Source organism: Melanostigma gelatinosum, assembly GCF_949748355.1.
Source record: "Melanostigma gelatinosum genome assembly, chromosome: 20".
NCBI classification, from domain to species: domain Eukaryota; kingdom Metazoa; phylum Chordata; class Actinopteri; order Perciformes; family Zoarcidae; genus Melanostigma; species Melanostigma gelatinosum.
The window spans coordinates 13357090-13373231 of NC_136653.1; the positions used below are offsets into that span (position 1 = coordinate 13357090).

The 16142-nt window shown below is 44.4% G+C and overlaps 1 protein-coding gene across 3 annotated transcripts in view; it reads right to left on the reverse strand.

The window, feature by feature from the left end:
• The window catches only part of prex2 (phosphatidylinositol-3,4,5-trisphosphate-dependent Rac exchange factor 2), a 72387-nt gene that overhangs the window by 10661 nt on the left and 45584 nt on the right, over positions 1-16142 (reverse strand). For 2 of the 3 annotated variants that reach the window (XM_079291599.1, XM_079291601.1), the window contains 11 exons: positions 14435-14614; positions 14193-14287; positions 13468-13550; positions 12728-12818; positions 10622-10750; positions 9700-9741; positions 8557-8654; positions 8309-8446; positions 6514-6616; positions 6216-6359; positions 5951-6065 (listed from right to left, as the gene is read on the reverse strand). In XM_079291599.1, the coding sequence (XP_079147725.1) occupies positions 5951-6065; positions 6216-6359; positions 6514-6616; positions 8309-8446; positions 8557-8654; positions 9700-9741; positions 10622-10750; positions 12728-12818; positions 13468-13550; positions 14193-14287; positions 14435-14614 (1218 nt within the window). The remainder of the gene's footprint in view (positions 1-5950; positions 6066-6215; positions 6360-6513; positions 6617-8308; positions 8447-8556; positions 8655-9699; positions 9742-10621; positions 10751-12727; positions 12819-13467; positions 13551-14192; positions 14288-14434; positions 14615-16142) is intronic. The other variant, XM_079291600.1, reaches the window with a different exon arrangement.

Here is a 16142-nt window from a genome sequence, read left to right on the forward strand (position 1 = left end):
GGTAACAGGCTCATATTTAGTTGGGTCGACTGTTCAAAGCTCTAAATATTAGATTTCCTCATTAACGTTTCTATCGTAAACCTGGCATCCATACTGGGTCTCGTATGTGTGTGGGCGTTGTGGCTGCGGTGGAAAAGCAAACCGGCTGCAGCAACTAAAAGTTAGATACCACCGAACAAAACATCTTTTTAAGAGAGAGCCCAGATTGGGTGAAGCGATAAATCGCCACAGAGCACAACAACACAAAAGAAAGTTTATTGGAAATGAAAACCTGAAATAGTTTCTATTTCAACTGCGCGCAGCGAGTCCACTCACCCGTGGTCCCTGCTGCTTATCGGTCGGCTGCTCCGACTGTTATCTTAAATGTATAGAACAGCATCTGTCCGAGAGAAGTCGTTCTTCAGCTGAACTTCATCTGCACACATTTGTTTATCTGCTTAAGACAAAACCAAAGCACCAAAGGAGGTCTCTAATGAGAAAATAATAGGAGTCAGGCTACAAGTCTGGCGTAAAGAGGACCTGCATTACATCTTGTGAGCTGACGGTGTTTTGTCAGAGGTTTGGAAACGGAGCACCTTAGAAAACATTTATTATGGATGAAAAATGTAATTTAAAGCCCACACACATTGTGCAAACACAACAGTGTGAGGCTAAGAACACATTACATACACGTTATTATATGTCGTCTAAATCCACTGGGTGTCTGCTATTTCTTCTCCCGTCCACACCGGCTTGCTCAGGTTTAAGCCCCTGAACTCCAGCAGGACATTGAGGCTTTTACTCACTGGCATTCTCCAATTTTACATTTTAAAAATAATGACGACGACTATACTTAGGGGAGTTTAACGCCAATCAGAATTTGAACAGATGATCAACAGATGGTGATCTGTCAGCCAGTGTAACAATGGTTACAGAAACAGGCTCAACACACACACACACACACAGAGCCGATCGCTTTTCACGTGACTCTAAGACTTGGCTGCAGGCTAGAGATGCTCTGCTTGTAGCTGGTTTTTATTTTATTGGGCCGATGAGGATACTTAATTCTCTTTGTTTCTGCTTCCGTCATGACAATCGCACACTCAAGGCCCTTTACAGCAAAGGAGCATTAGTAGTCAGCTGCGGCGTCAAAAGAAGAAGGATCTGAGGCACAGATGTTTTCAGAGGAGCGGCGTGGGAATGGGCACATTAGCGGGACATCCCTCGTTCAAAAAAGTACAAAAGAAACAGAAATGATCCCTAAAATACCTTGAGAGACACGAGAAAACAGCTTTAACGGAGCCTTCTGTGGGCTTTGTTTCACACGTGTTCACTCTCGAGGACGCAAGTCAATTTATTTAATGTTATTTATGACGTGAAATGTGACCCTGCAGAGGTGCATGCTGGTCCATGTCAGGTACACTCGCCATTTTGAAGACATATACGTTTGATGAAGCACAACTTTGTTTTATGCACGTGTTATACGCACAAAGCCAAATCAATGTATTGAAGCGGAGTGAATGAATACAAGTCTACAACCGTCACAGAACGAACATGCAGGCCCCCTCTTGTGGCTCAAAGATGGACTGCTACTGTTAAATTAAAGACTTGAGGAAATTCTGCAAAAATCTATTCCGCCAACCCAAACAAAATCTCCTGCGACCCACCTGTGGGTCTCGACCCAGTGTTTGAGAATAACTGATGTGTTAAGTGTATGTACATAACAATGGCATGCTTTGTTTTTTCGATATAACATGACAAACTTAAGACGGATACATGTGAAATAATTATTTAAATCAAAGACAAGGCAACCATTTTCAAACTGGTGTCAATGGCACCCAGAGCAGTTTAGTATTATTAATGGGGTCTCAGTGTCAGAGCCAGAAGACATTTTATCACTAAATCACTGTCACACCTGCAGTTACTGCACATTTTACAATGCAAGGACAGCGGCTTGGCGAACAAATGTACAACCCTGATGCTGCATATCAGTATTCTTGGCTCCTTACAAAGCTGCTTTTTCCTTTTTTTAGCGTAGAAACTTCTGAATAGATGAGTCAAGCACCACTGAGTGCAGAACTGTCATCATTACGGCCGTTCAATCAAAGAGAAATGATAAATGAAACCGTGATGCTCAGCCTCACTAGGCTTTATGAACAGGGGTTCAGTGCACACTAGCTGGAGCAGAAAGAAGCCCCTTCCTCTGCGCTCCAGTGAATTGGGACTCCCTTTGCCGGTGCAAAGACTGCACTTCCGAAAATGGGGGGGGGGGGGGGGGGGGGATGCAGAGACAAAAAAAAAAAGCACTGGTTCTGTTTAGGAAAAATATACGACCAAATTGCCATTGCCTCCGTTCTGAAAATAGGATAATGTACAAAATGACTGCAAAATAAGACGTGTTTTTTTTAACTGAAATGACTTCTCGGGTTACAGATGAAGTCGTCTGAGAAATCTCATTTCAGCAAACCAGCTGCACTGCCGCATGACTGTTTGAGCAGTTTACAATACTAATGCATGTCACATGGAAGAAGTGGGGACTGGCTGCAGCAGCTATTGTTATACTAATCATTACTGCATAGCCTTGCCCCCCCCCGGCCACACCCTGACCTGCAATACGCATGGAGTCTTTTTTTCCTAATCAAGACAAACTGCCCTGCAGTGGTGCGATTACCAATTCCGCTCTGCTGTGCCAGAAGTTATTGATTTCAACACATCTGCTTACACTCACACCTGCAACAACAATATATGATTCAACAGCAAACAGCATGCAGCACATGCCAGACCTTCTTCTTGATTCTTTCACACCATTATGTACCATGCTCCATAAATCGACAGCAAAAGAGGATGCAAGAGGGAAAAAAAACCCCCGATTCCCTCCTGTCAATAAGAGCAGAATGTGATGAAACCACAAGCCTGCAATAAGTTCTCCTTTTGAAGAATACATTTGCAGATTCTGTTCTGGTTCTCCCCTCTCCACTCTGCCCCGTTGGACTCGCTTCCACACCCTCCTCTACTCATCATCCTCATCCCTCCCTTCCAACCTGCTCTGGCGATCTATATTCCCCTTTCAATTTCCCCTCTTCTCACCACGTCCTTAAGGGAAAGACGTTCCCTGTTCAGAGCATACTATTTCCTCCCCTTTTCAGATGTTGCTTCCTTCTACTAGAGAGGAGGCAATTGCAAATTGATCTCGCAATTTGGGACCGACAAATTAGAGACAGTTAGTTTATCCCCTCCATTCGGCTCCAGTACGTCTTCCTGCTCTTGCCTGCTGAGAAACCTAAAGGAGAAACAGGACTAGGACGAAGGAAACTGTCATTTGGTTCATGTCAGGGTTTCAGACCTCTTCTATCTAACCGCACATGTCAGCTGAGATGGTTTATGAAAGCTTGAGAACGTGGGTGCGTGACGTTCTGGCTCCACATACTGCTGACTCCTGTGGCACCAGCCATGTGCTTGTGATTTGTCCCGTGGGTTTATGTTCTGCGGAGTGACTTCATCAGGCACCACGGCTTTGCTCGGATCATACTGTATCTGGTGTGGGTGCAGAAAGCGTAAGCCAGAGACAGAGAGGCTGCTGGGAAATATTACACAAACCCTTACAGTGGTATCATTCACGACTCTGAAATTGGATAATGCCCACAATGCACGCTGGCAAAGGCGTCAGTGGAGGAGCAAGACGAAAAAATTAAAGTTTTTTGTAGACTCTGCTTGCACAAAAAACATGCACAAAAAAAATGTATTCACAGAAAAGCATGTTTCGTCTTGACAGGGTTCCACATTATTATGAGCGACAGAAATGCTCATTTTTATCGCCATCACTGTAATTTCTCCACATGCAATGTGAAAAATTCAACTTTTGCACACTATCCAAGGGCTCCCAAAAGAATACAGGGGCCTATGGTGTAATAGGAGTGTATTTTAAGACACAAAAAACATTGAAGAATCTTGCGCTGCAGTTCATTCAGTTCAGTATTGCGTGTGCTCTTTCTGTCTGTCAGTCAGCCCCTGGCTCTGGCCCACAGTGTGGGTTTAACCCAACACTGGCGTGGCCGGCCTCCAAGGATAACGAGGTGCCTGAGGTTTGAACGCTGCAATGGAGAGAGGAGTGACATCACGGGCTGGTCTGTGGTCAGCCGAAAGGCACACGGCAGCCGGCGAAAGAAAACTACTGGTAACATTACATAGAGAGAGAGACGGTGCATTCACTGACTGCTGAAAACCAGCTGGCAATATTTACATTGCGGTGATTAACACAAGGTAATACTACCGGGTGGGAGCGACGAACATGTTTCTGGTGGCTGCTTTAGTTTTACTAGTGTTCCCAGGATTACTACCCGGAGAGTGATGTGGAAAACGCTGCAGCTCGGTGAATCCACAAGTCCATCAACAACAAATACTTAACGCAACTATATTAATACTTTGTGCATTCGTTTGCTTTACTTGGAAAAAGGGGACTTTTACTTGCATGACGAATCATTCCTTATGTGTCAACTCAACACGAACTGATTCCCCCACTGTGCAGCAGAGCAGACGCTCTAGTGCGATTTGGACTGAAATGATCTGCAGTTTTGGCCTACGACAGGTTTTGCTGAACAGAAGATTGAGTACTTGAGCGCAGTCTCTACCACTTTCACTCCAGTGACATTTTTAGAGACTGATCACGAAGTCCTATCTTCACTCTGCAAACAATGACTCAATAAAATGAGAGCGATACCACAGAATGCCAATACTCCTCCACTGAACTGTCATCCAGTCCCGGAGGATCTGGCTGACAACATCATTACGCAGAGAAGAAAGAAGGCCCGATGCACGGAAAAGATTCAATGACCCAGCACAATGTCGTATCCACAACGGCGCTTTGGGAAATCTGACACTCGCGGAAATGAACGCTTGAAATTCTTTCCACTCATCAAGCAAAACACTACGAACAAATTAAACGCTCTCAGCGGAAAGCAATCCCAGTGAATGAATGTCTCGCTGCGGAGGATCGGTCCTGATGTGACACATGACCGCTCAAGCTGTAAATCATTCAGCCCCTCAACGTAGATTGTCCCGAAATAACAACAAGACAGAGTTTTGCTGTGAGCTCTGCTCTGTTTAATTATCCACACAATCAGCAGCAGATGTTTTAAGCTGATGCGTCAACCGGTCGCCCCCCCCAGGTATTCAATGAGGGGTCGCACTCTTGGCGTCATCTCCAAGATGGTATCAGTCTATTGTTTCTCTTGATACTACAGTATCTCTCTCAGTGATCCCTCTCTCTCTCTCTCCACTTACACCAACATAAGCCATTTTTCAAAAGCTACATCTTCTGTCTTAATGACACAGACTGAGGTTTTCTCATTCTCAATACTGAATGTGTTTCGTGCATTCAAAGGCTCTCGCGACATTGTAAACACAGCCAGTGTTTCAGTCATTGAAATAAACAAGGTACCATCTAATACGACATCACATTGATATTCAGACAGCATTCTGTACAGCTGCTGACATTCACTCTTACATGCAGGAGATTAAATAAAGCCAGGCCCTTATTATGAAACTCCCAGAAGTGTCTTGTTTCTCCACATCTGTTTTCACCTCATTAAATTGCCCACGCCTGGCCAATCACAGAGGGTCTCGGGTGTGCAGCAAACCAATGGGGTGTGAGGTAGCGGAGTGCAGCAGCTGTACAGAAGCACTTCATCACAACTGTTGACACGCTGGCCGCTCTCATCCAATCACCGCTGCCCCTGCTGTGTGTGTGTGTGTGTGTGTGTGTGTGTGTGTGTGTGTGTGTGTGTGTTCGCAGCCAATCACAAAACACTCCCGCTGTGTTTTTTTTCCTCAACCAATCACCTCGAGGCCCTGCTGGGCATTGAGAGTCCAAGCCCGACTGAATGGCAGGTCATCTTGATTCGTATTATATCTATAAAAAAAGATATCTCGTGACAAAGCAATATCTGTGTCTATAGTCTTGCACAACACATACCTCAGTCTCTTGTAGTACTGCTTGACCTTTTCCAACGAGGCAGCATTGATTTGGGCCTGGTATTCCTCCACCGACACATTGTCTCTGTAGTAGTAACCCTCCATACTCTCCAGCGCTAGAAGGGTGAAACAAAAGAGTGAAAGATAAAGTGATGAAGCCACTGCATATATACTGTGCAAGTATATGCCCCTGCCAGGGTTTTTGAAGAAGCTACATCCCTGCACTACTTGCTGACTTAAAAGTTCCCAAAGCAGACTCACTATACCTTGTGTGAAGAGCACAGGGTAGATTTTGATGCCTCCTCCGTTTTTCAGCCTGTTAGGCAGCTGGGAGAAGTAGAAACTCTCAAGGTGGAAGCAAACTTTCAAGGCCTGACGGGTCCCCTCCACATGGTATGACATGGGCGTGTCTGCCAGGAGAGGAGAGGAGAGGAGAGGAGGCACTTTTAAAACTCAATCTCAGTAGTATTAGTAGTATATAGTATTAGTAGGAATGATGAGACTATAATTACACAATGAAACAAATGTAAGTCAAATGTAAGCTAAACGTGTTAGTGTACGTACTGGCCACCAGTGGCTCCCCTTCAAATTGCTGGAAGTAGAACGTGACCTTCTCCAGGTCAATCAGAGCCACCTGAGTGTCCTCCAACATGGCCTGCTCGTCAGTCTGAAGAGAGAAAGACAGCATACTTGTACGAGTGTTGTGGTGGAGGAAGTATTCAGATCGTATTCTTAGTTTAAAGTAGCTACACTGATGAAAGAATAAAGTGGAACTCCAACACCAATTGTACACATCGAAGTCTGTCAACAGGTTTTGTGGCGTACAACTGCATGAAAGGTATAATAAAGCCCTTTTTTTGGAGATGTGTGACGTCTAATTCATTTCCTCCAGTGATGTCATCAACGGCTTGGTGACTTTCCTTTAAATCGACACCGGTCTGTATCAAACGGTGTAAAAATACAAATCCAGGTCTTGCATTCAAAATTTCACTGAGGTAAGAATACGGAAACATGATCAATGTCTTTACTGTCTTTTTTTAAGTTTGTGTGTGTATGCATGTGTGTCTGTATGTATGTGTGTGTGGGAGGGGGGAGGGGGGTAACTACAGGTTGTAGTTGCTAGTTGGATTTCTTTTTCTTGTACGATGTGTTTGCTTGTGTCATATTCTTACTGTACGTGCAGATTATAATACTGTTGGGTTATTGTATTGGCAGAAGCTTAATAAGCTCTTTATAAAGTTTGTATCTTGATGATGCAAAGTGCAGAAAATAAATAAGAGCTTTTAAAGAATATATTACAGCCCTTCGGCAGCTCAAATTTGAGTTTCAGCTTCTCGGAACATAGTTGAAGACGACTTTGAAATTATTGAAAAGTTAATATAGGATCTCGGTGAGGTCACGGTGTGTGCTGAGCTCAATTTTAGCAATCGACAGTGGCTGCTCATCATGAACTCCTCTCTGGAAGGCCTTTTCACTGCACTGACTTCAATTCATGCAGGAAAAAAGAAAGAGTAGTCAGACACCAAAAGCCTGAAGACTATTTGAGTCTGGGAATGTTTCAATAAAGTATTCAACATTAAGGCGATTTCAAGGCTGTTTTACAATACAGATGAACAGATTGCGTTTTGCATTTAATAATTTAATTTTAGAAATGTTGTTTAAATCCATGTGCAGCGGTAGAGCTTTGATAACTGTCGGTTGATTTTTTTTTTAACATTTAAAATCTAGATTTCTTATGTTTTTGGTTGTTGGCTTTTTTGGGGTATTTTGACAATATTCCCAGATCCAGATGACGGTGAAACTGTTATTTGAGTAGCACATGAGGGAAAAGACAGCAGTGGGATCTGGCTCTGCTGAATCAGCGGCACACCTCAACGATTCAGACCACATCCCGACGCAGTCACTGCGGGCAGACGGTGGATTCAGCTCAGCACGTTTTAGTGATCTTGGTAGATCCCCTCTTAAATGCTTAGATATACCTCACCCTCAAACTTATTCAGAGAAACGTTAAAAGACGTTAAAAAACGTTGAATGTTGCATCATTTATGTTTTTGTAACCCAGTGATTCATATTGTTCGATTCATGATCGTTACTGTGTGTGTTGTAGTTTTTTTTATCAGAATGTGAGGGCTACACGTATTGCACACGGAAAATGTGTAATAAAAAGCCCAAATATCTCTGTATAATGCAAATATATGCACAGATATATTCATATATGTTCATTTCTTTGCCTGTGCACAACTACAGCGTTGGTCAGTTTACAACAAACCCGTAAGGGTTGAATGTATACAGACAGCAACTCCTGTTTCTAGAGTGTCTGTTGAAGCAGATTAACTGCTGAGGCTGGTCTGGAGCGCACCAGATTGGGGGAGAGGAGGGACTGGAAATGGAAGAGAAGCCCAGCGCTGGCGATCTGCTCCAGCCAACGGCGGCTGGCTTCCTGTGCCTCCTGAAGGTCCGAGCTGTCCTGGTCCGACTCCCCGCCTACATTGTTGAACTGAGAGTGGACACAAAAACATTCGGGAGCGAGCTAAGACGGAGAATAAAACCAAAATGTTTGGCTTTTATACAGGATGGTGCCGCATATGTGACATGTGTGTGATTTACCTGATTGAGGACAGCCAGTAGGTGCTCTGAGAAGGCACACACAGCTGCAACTAGAGACTGGCAGAACACCATATCTCGACGCAACTGGATCTCAGAGTCTAGAGGGGCAAGAAAGAGGACGTGAGGCTGAGAGGACAGCCGTAGCAGAAATCACAAACAGTACAAGAAAGTGAAAAGAATCGTCAGAAAAGAAATGAAACAAGTGCAATACTCACCGAGTGAGATAGAAATAAGTGGCATGTGTTTGTTATGATAATCAAAACGACCTTTTTGGTCAGACTCTACGCTGTGGCAAGCTTTTAGTAAGGTAACAAAAAGTCGTGGCTGTTTTTAAAAAGAAATGATCTGCAGGGTGTTAAATATTGGATCAGGAAAATAAATGAGAGCAAAAGACAAGTGTGCCCGAGGGAAAATAATTGCTGCCATAATTTCCTGAGAAATAGGCCCCCTGGAAAAGTTCAGCAATCCACCGAGTTAAAAAAATGAGTTCATGAACCCCTCGGAAATTAATAATGTGTCATAAGGCACGACTGCTTCTTGACACCGTTAATTCATCCCGCCACACCCTCAGAAAAGGACATCCAGCCTTTTCTACTTTTTCTTACAAATTCACATTTCCTAGAGGTATGTAGAGGAACATCACATTTAATTGAATTTGCGTAGTTTCTAGTACGGAGTTGTCCTCCGGGTTTAGCACTGCTGTTGGCCTTTTGCCAGTAAAATGATGAATATGGATTTTCAACCATAATATCAATTAATGCTGCCTTTTGTTTTTGTTGGTGCTGTATATTGTTTTACTTTCTTTGTGTTGTTTTTTTTGTTTTTGTTGAATGAAAAGAATACAAAGCATAAAGTAACAGGTTCAGCAGAATAGTGGTTCACAGTAAATGAGGGTGGATTCACTGTATGTCATGGGTTACCCATTTTTCAGTTCGAAAAACTGCATCATTTGCAACTAAATTCTTAAGTTCTTACTGTCTTTCCTGGTTTAAAAAGCCTACTATGTTCGACTGCGTGTTTCTCTTTGGGCTGCTTTGTCTTTGAAAGGGTATGGTTTTATTCCCTTGTTTTTTGGGCAAAAAAATAGTTTCAGTCGGCACAGTTTTCTGTATTTCTGTCGTGAAAGAGCAGAGTGAGACAAACCTGTATACTGTAGTAAGACCAAGAGCAGCCGTGTCTTCACCTCTGGAAAAAAATAAATAAAAAATGAACGCAATCCAGTGAGGCCCTGAGCTCCCAAATCAGCTCCCAAAGAGCCTTTCTCCTTGACTGCAACAGTATGACCTGCATTATAAACTCAACCACTTGAAGTCGTGACTAGGCCATTGCTGTATAACTCTTCTGCCCCAGCCCAGCTCCACAGCTGTTCATCTTCACATGTAAGAAGAAAAAAAACCCAGCTACAGGCAAAGATAATAACATAAATCCACATTTGTTTATAGTCATATCAGAGCTGCGGGAAGCTTGGCAGGACGCTGCGCTGCATAAAAAAAAAAACGTCATGGGGAGAGGTAGAAAATGTGGTGTACACAGGCCAAGCACATGAATATGAACTTATATATACTCTCTCGTTTGTGACCGCCAGCTCACCTTTCCCAGGAGTGTCGTGCAGCCTTGGGTCTGGGCTGTTTGTAGCTCACTGTGTTTGATAGGATGTGTCTGTATGTACATGTGTGCTAACAAACACCAAACCACAAACCAAAGGAGGCTGAACTTCCTACGTGTCTCGATAAAATAAAATTCAAATTCATCAAAATAAAACCCCTCTCTTGGTTCATGACTTTTCCTAAATGGGTTTAATTATCATCTAGTGAATAAAAGGGGGTGTGGGATAAGAAAGTTTAAAAAAAAAGATAATTTATACCGTGATTCTTAACTCTCATACTGGCCATGCCCAGTTGCCTAGCAAGCCTATTGTTTAGAAAGCTTTTGAAAATCAGACCGCCATGATGAAAACAAACAACTTAACTGCTTGAGGAAATGAAATCATTGAGAGTGCTGATGCTGTTGCAGCAGGGGGTTCTAGTGCTAACGCTGTCGGGAAGGGTTCAGGTGAAACACTCACCCTCTACATATTTAGCGATGGTCTGTGTGAGGGTCTGAACGCTGCTGGGAAGGTTCCAGGGATCCTGCTTGACATGAAGACGCAGCTTTTTGGTGCAGTTCACCTTCGGCTCCATCTCCTGCTGAAACTCTGACAGAAACACGCACACAAACAGAGAGTTAGCGATGGCCTGGCAAAGGAATATGGCTGTATGATGACAAACTGCCTTTGTACATATCTTGCATTCATAACGAGTGAGGAAAGAGAGAAACGATCTTATGATTTCATTCCTCCTCTGATGCATCTTCGTTAATGATCTTCATCTTCAAAATAAAATGCTTCTCTCTGTCTTATCGCTTCTCTCCCCGCTCGCAAGTCAGCTCTCTTTTTAGATGTTTATTGGACTCAAAACATTTCCATGACTTTGCAAAAGCAGCTCAAACTTTTTAGAAGTACACAGTAAATTATTTCGTAGATTGATGAATCAGAAGACAAAGTATTTCAACAAAAATGCTAATCAAAAAGGAAGACATATTGCAATAAACAAACACTTATTTTTTTACTGGCGTTCACACCATCTTTCCCTTTCCATCCTTTGTTTATATTCACATTGATCTCACTCACTGTTTCCCTCCAGAGACCCAGAACCATTTCAGATTGAGTCGTATTTTATCCCAGAGACCATCAGTTTTAGACCACCTACAATCTAATCTTTCTGGTCTTTGCAGTGTAAAAGTCAATTTGATGCAACCCCTCTTTAAATCGGACGGAAAGACTTGTAATAAAGTTGACTTTGGAGACGAAAGAAGAGATCTGTGATAGAGTGGTGGCTGTTTCATAGTGCGTGTGTGTGGTTCTGAGGGCGACGGCGAGAGATCAGATATGCAGCAATGCTCTACTTGTTAGATAATCCTATTTGCTCTGTTATCAACCACACACATTACTGGAGTGGCGCTGGATCAACTCTGATCAAGGCCTTCACGTCCCTCCTGAGAGCCAGCCAGCCACACACACACACAAAGACACGAAGACAGCCTGAGATGAGAAGGGAGTGTGTGTGCCAATTGGGTCGGGGTGTTTGGAAGCTTCACAACATACAGAAGAAATGTGTAATCTGCTCTTCTGCTTTTAGTGCCCATCACACTCCATTAAAGTCACATTCAGGGACATAAAATAAGCAAACGTCTTTTCATAATCAGAGATGATTAAAGCCTTACATAGTACAATAAATACCACCCAGATACAAAACGTGAAGTCATCATTTTTTGGAGAATCTGGGAACCCTGCCTCCACTACTTACACAAAGGAGAAAGAAAACAATTGTTGCTTTTGAGCTTAGCGTTCTTTCAATCTAATCTTCAAAAAGGGCCGCGTCATGTTCCACGGATCATGAAAGGGCACCGTAAGCTCGTTTATATTTTTAGTGGGAAATGATACGGATAATTGTAGCCCCTTCCAGTAACATTTCCTCCATTTTCCTGTGAAAGATTAAATGTAACAAAAGACAGCGGTGGTTAAAAAACGCAGAGGCCAAGATGAGGTTCGGTGGCAAATAACACAAAATGATCAGATAACACACAAGAACAAGAGGTGTCAGAAGGTCACATTTCCCTTTGACTGTTTAGTAGCACTACAATAACTGTGAAGTGGAGATGAGTACGCAACTAAGTGGTGCTGTTTCAACACTATAAAGTGCTTCAGAGTGAAGGGCACTGGGATAGCTGGAGGGGAAAAGAAGTTACAAGACAGGAGGGAGAAAAAATAGATGGGAATCAGTTATTTCGGAGCTGGACTCCACCTACACTACTTTCCCCAAGTCTCTACAATCCCATCTGTGTACACACACACGTTACACAACAGGAAGTTGCAACCCCGATGCGCAGGCGGCCGCGGCATTTTCAGCGTGTGTCCTGTTTTCTCTCAGTATCGGTGGTGGTTGGGAGTTTCTCCAATATTATCTTTCTTCTCTCCGGCCCACTGTGCGGCCCACAGCAAGGTCCAGGAAGCACAGAAAAAAAAACATTCCTCACTGGAGACGCATTTACTGCTCAGGCAGAAATTGAGACTGCGAGAGCTGCGAGACGAGTGTTTCAGAGCCAGGAGCACATCACAGTCCCGGTGCTTTACCTTGTAATCCTCTTCCAGGTGTGAAGCACTTTGTCTGCTCGAACGCCCGAGCCACCACTGCTCCTCTCAGCATGCTGGTGATGGAGTCCAGCTGAAAAGAGCACAAGTGTCAAGCTGGTGCACGTACATGAAGCCAACATCAAAAGTATGTTGCAAGGAAGCACAAACTGCTGCGCAAACACAACCAACACATGTGTCTCTCTGTAACACACACACACACACACACACACAATCCCGCAGAGAACCAATACAATTTGCTGTGCAGTGTGTAAACAAAGATGGGGAAACTGCTCGACAATACAACAAATGACAGGAAGCAGCAGAAAAGTGCAGACACAGCAAAGCATGGTTTTTTTTCTGCTTCTCCACTGCCGATGGCGACGTCCTCATTAAACGTCTTGTGGATGGTGGATGCATAATCAGATATGGTCAACCTCCGCGCCAAAGGTCTCAGAAAGGCCATGGGTCATGCTCAAGGCTGTTACGATTGTCACTTCCTGAGCACGAGTCAGAAAAATACAACCCACACAAAACGCGAGTGTGCCGAGGCTTAGAGTGGGTAGGTATTTATAGGAGTGTGGCCGGAAGTGGGCGAGTGGCTGAGGTGTGGTCCTGCTCCTGAAATTCAGCTAAGTTTTATCTCCAATAAGTTTTAAAATAATGTAGAAAAAGTTAGTTTCTCAGGCTTTCCACCAATAAGTCACATCAATCACATCTGCACAGATAAACATCGGACCCACCTGGCTAAACAGATGTTCCAGAAAGCTGTGCAGCTTCTTCTGCTTATCATGGGACAGCCACACACTGGAGGGCATCTCATCTCCTGCAGAGGGGTGGTTACAACTTGTCAGCACCAGTCCACTAAAGTGCCGTTTTAAAGAAGTTTTCTGTGTGCCGTCTCAATGCATCAACACATGTATCACGGCAAAATCCGGCGCGTGTGTGTGTCTGTTTATTGTTTCTTTCAAATGTCAGCTTTTATAATGAAAAACAAGGGGGGGGGGGGGATCTCTGGGACATCTGACATCTCATGGAGCTGCAATGCGTGTGTGTGTGTGTGGCTGTGTGACAGAGACATCCTAAGACACAGAGGGGAAGGACACTTGACAGGATACACAGCAGTGCGAGATGTTAATGACATTTCCAGCTGGGATGTGAGGCCTGTCAGATCCAATTCGATTCAACTTGAAGCTTTTTTTTGTTCTCGTCTTCTAGAAGGTGTAATCATGCGGTTAGATTGTGATCATGGCCTAATTTGGGACTAATTTGCAACATTGTGGTTGATTGGGGTTATGGATTATGACATTCAGATGGCAACTTTGATTCTCATTGAGTATGGGCATACAGATGTTATATGGTGAATTAACAACTCTGTTTAATACAGAAAGTTATATTATTTGTATCTGCCCTGTAAGTCTACCACTGTGTGGTGACGAGTCGTGCCCGCTGTGTTGCCTCTGTGTACCTGAGTCCATCTCGTCGCTGTGCACGTAGGAGCTACAGTGGCTGCTACAGATACTGGTGAAGGAGGCGATGGAGTTCCTGTTGCTATTACAGTCACTGAGAAAGAAACAGGGCGATAAACGTTAAGGAGAAAATATATCCGGCCAGCAGTTTCCACAATATGCTCGGCAATTCTACGACATGGCATAATATAGTACTGTATACATGTGCGGCTTGTGTGACCACCTTTCACTTTGCTTGTACCTGTATGAGTCTCTGTTGCTGATGGTGTCGTGTCCGGAGTCCTCCTGCTCGTCCCCCGCTACATTAAAACACACTTTCTTCCCGTTCCGCTCCCCTTTCTCCCCCTCACTCTCCGCCGATATGTAGCTCTCCGGGGTCCTCGCCTCTGACGCCGGAGGATGGGTGATGGAGGATAAGAGGCTGATGGAGAGGAGAAGAAAAAAAAAAGGAGGAAGAGAAAAACAGAGAGGAGGCATTACTTCAAACGGCTATGACATTCGACACAGCGGGATAGAAACCGCTGCCTTGATCACGCTAATGCTACGCCGGAGGCTCTTGAACGTGTTCCAGCACTGTGACATGTTGAAATGTAAATACAGTATGTGCGTACTGTGCATGTGCGTGGGCTCCAACAGCTGACTGCGCGTGCCAAACTAAATCCCCAACCTGTTTGCGCTCGGCTTCCGCACAACAGCTTCAGGTGGTCGTCGGCTCCACGTCGTATTAATAGGTCCAAACGTGCAGCAGGGTACAGCTGCGTCAACACGCTGCAACTCTCACTGCTACAGCTGGCCTGTATTCTGTCAGACGGCTATCAGCAGAGCAGGAAGAGGCCGGCCAGGATATTTGCACAGTTGCACCAACGCATTTAAAGCCATATTCCAATAAATGCTTGGCGTGGACTTTTGTTTGTTTGTTTTTTAATCTCCCTCCACGCACACACTGTGACACGCGATGCCGGTTTACATTTCAGCCTCATTCTAATTTGTGTCCGCTTACATTTTCCATTGTGTCATAACATCGGCCTGAAGGGAGTCTCAGAGCGGAAGCAGAGGCGAAGAGCACTCGCTGCTCCATGAAATAAACAGCCTGTCTTCCTCGTTCTTCCCAAATGCATCGGAGATTTTTTTTATGGCTCTTTATGATTTTAAACACCTCTCCTTTCCCCTCATTCCTCTCTCTCTCTCTCTCTCTCTCTCTCCATTGACCCCCTTTCTACCCATTCACTGGGCTGACTGGGCCACAGAGATGCCCTCATTATGGTCCACTCCAGGAGCCGCCACAATGCCCCTTCCAAAGCAGAGTGGCATTCCGTCGCCATGGAGAAGCTCTCCAGGCTCTGCGATCGGTTAATAAAGAAGTGAGCGCAGTTTGGGGCCTTTGGGGCACAAAGTATCGGAGGGAGCAAGGGAGAATAACAATGACTGGATGAGAGGAGGGACTTCAACACAGAGAGAAAGAGGGGGAAAAACAGAGAGCGAAAGAGAAGACCAAAGTACGCCACTGCTTATCGCAAGCAATCAGAACGATCTCTCAATGTCCCACAGGAAGCGCTTTAACCCACTTCAACATATTAAACCATTAGACATCAATTGCCTTCATTCATTGCAGCATCTATAAGTGCACCTGCATTACAAAGCACCACATCAGGCAGTTTCCTCGATATTTGCATGCTTTGATCCATACTGGGGGTAAATAGGTCAGAGGACCCTATAGCTACGAAGCTGCTGCCGCTCAGGACGCTATTAATGATGTGCACAGAGTAAGGGAAATATGTTAAAATGGAGGAGGAAATCCAGGAAGGGAGGAGGTCCTGATATACAGCAGGCCCTTGTGCGAGGCACGTCCTCACACAGCTGTGACCCTTAATCTGTGGCCCCCGGAGACAAAGGTTCACAGGTCGCTGCCTCAAAATGGATTCCTCCAGAATCAGCCAAGAAATGATGTA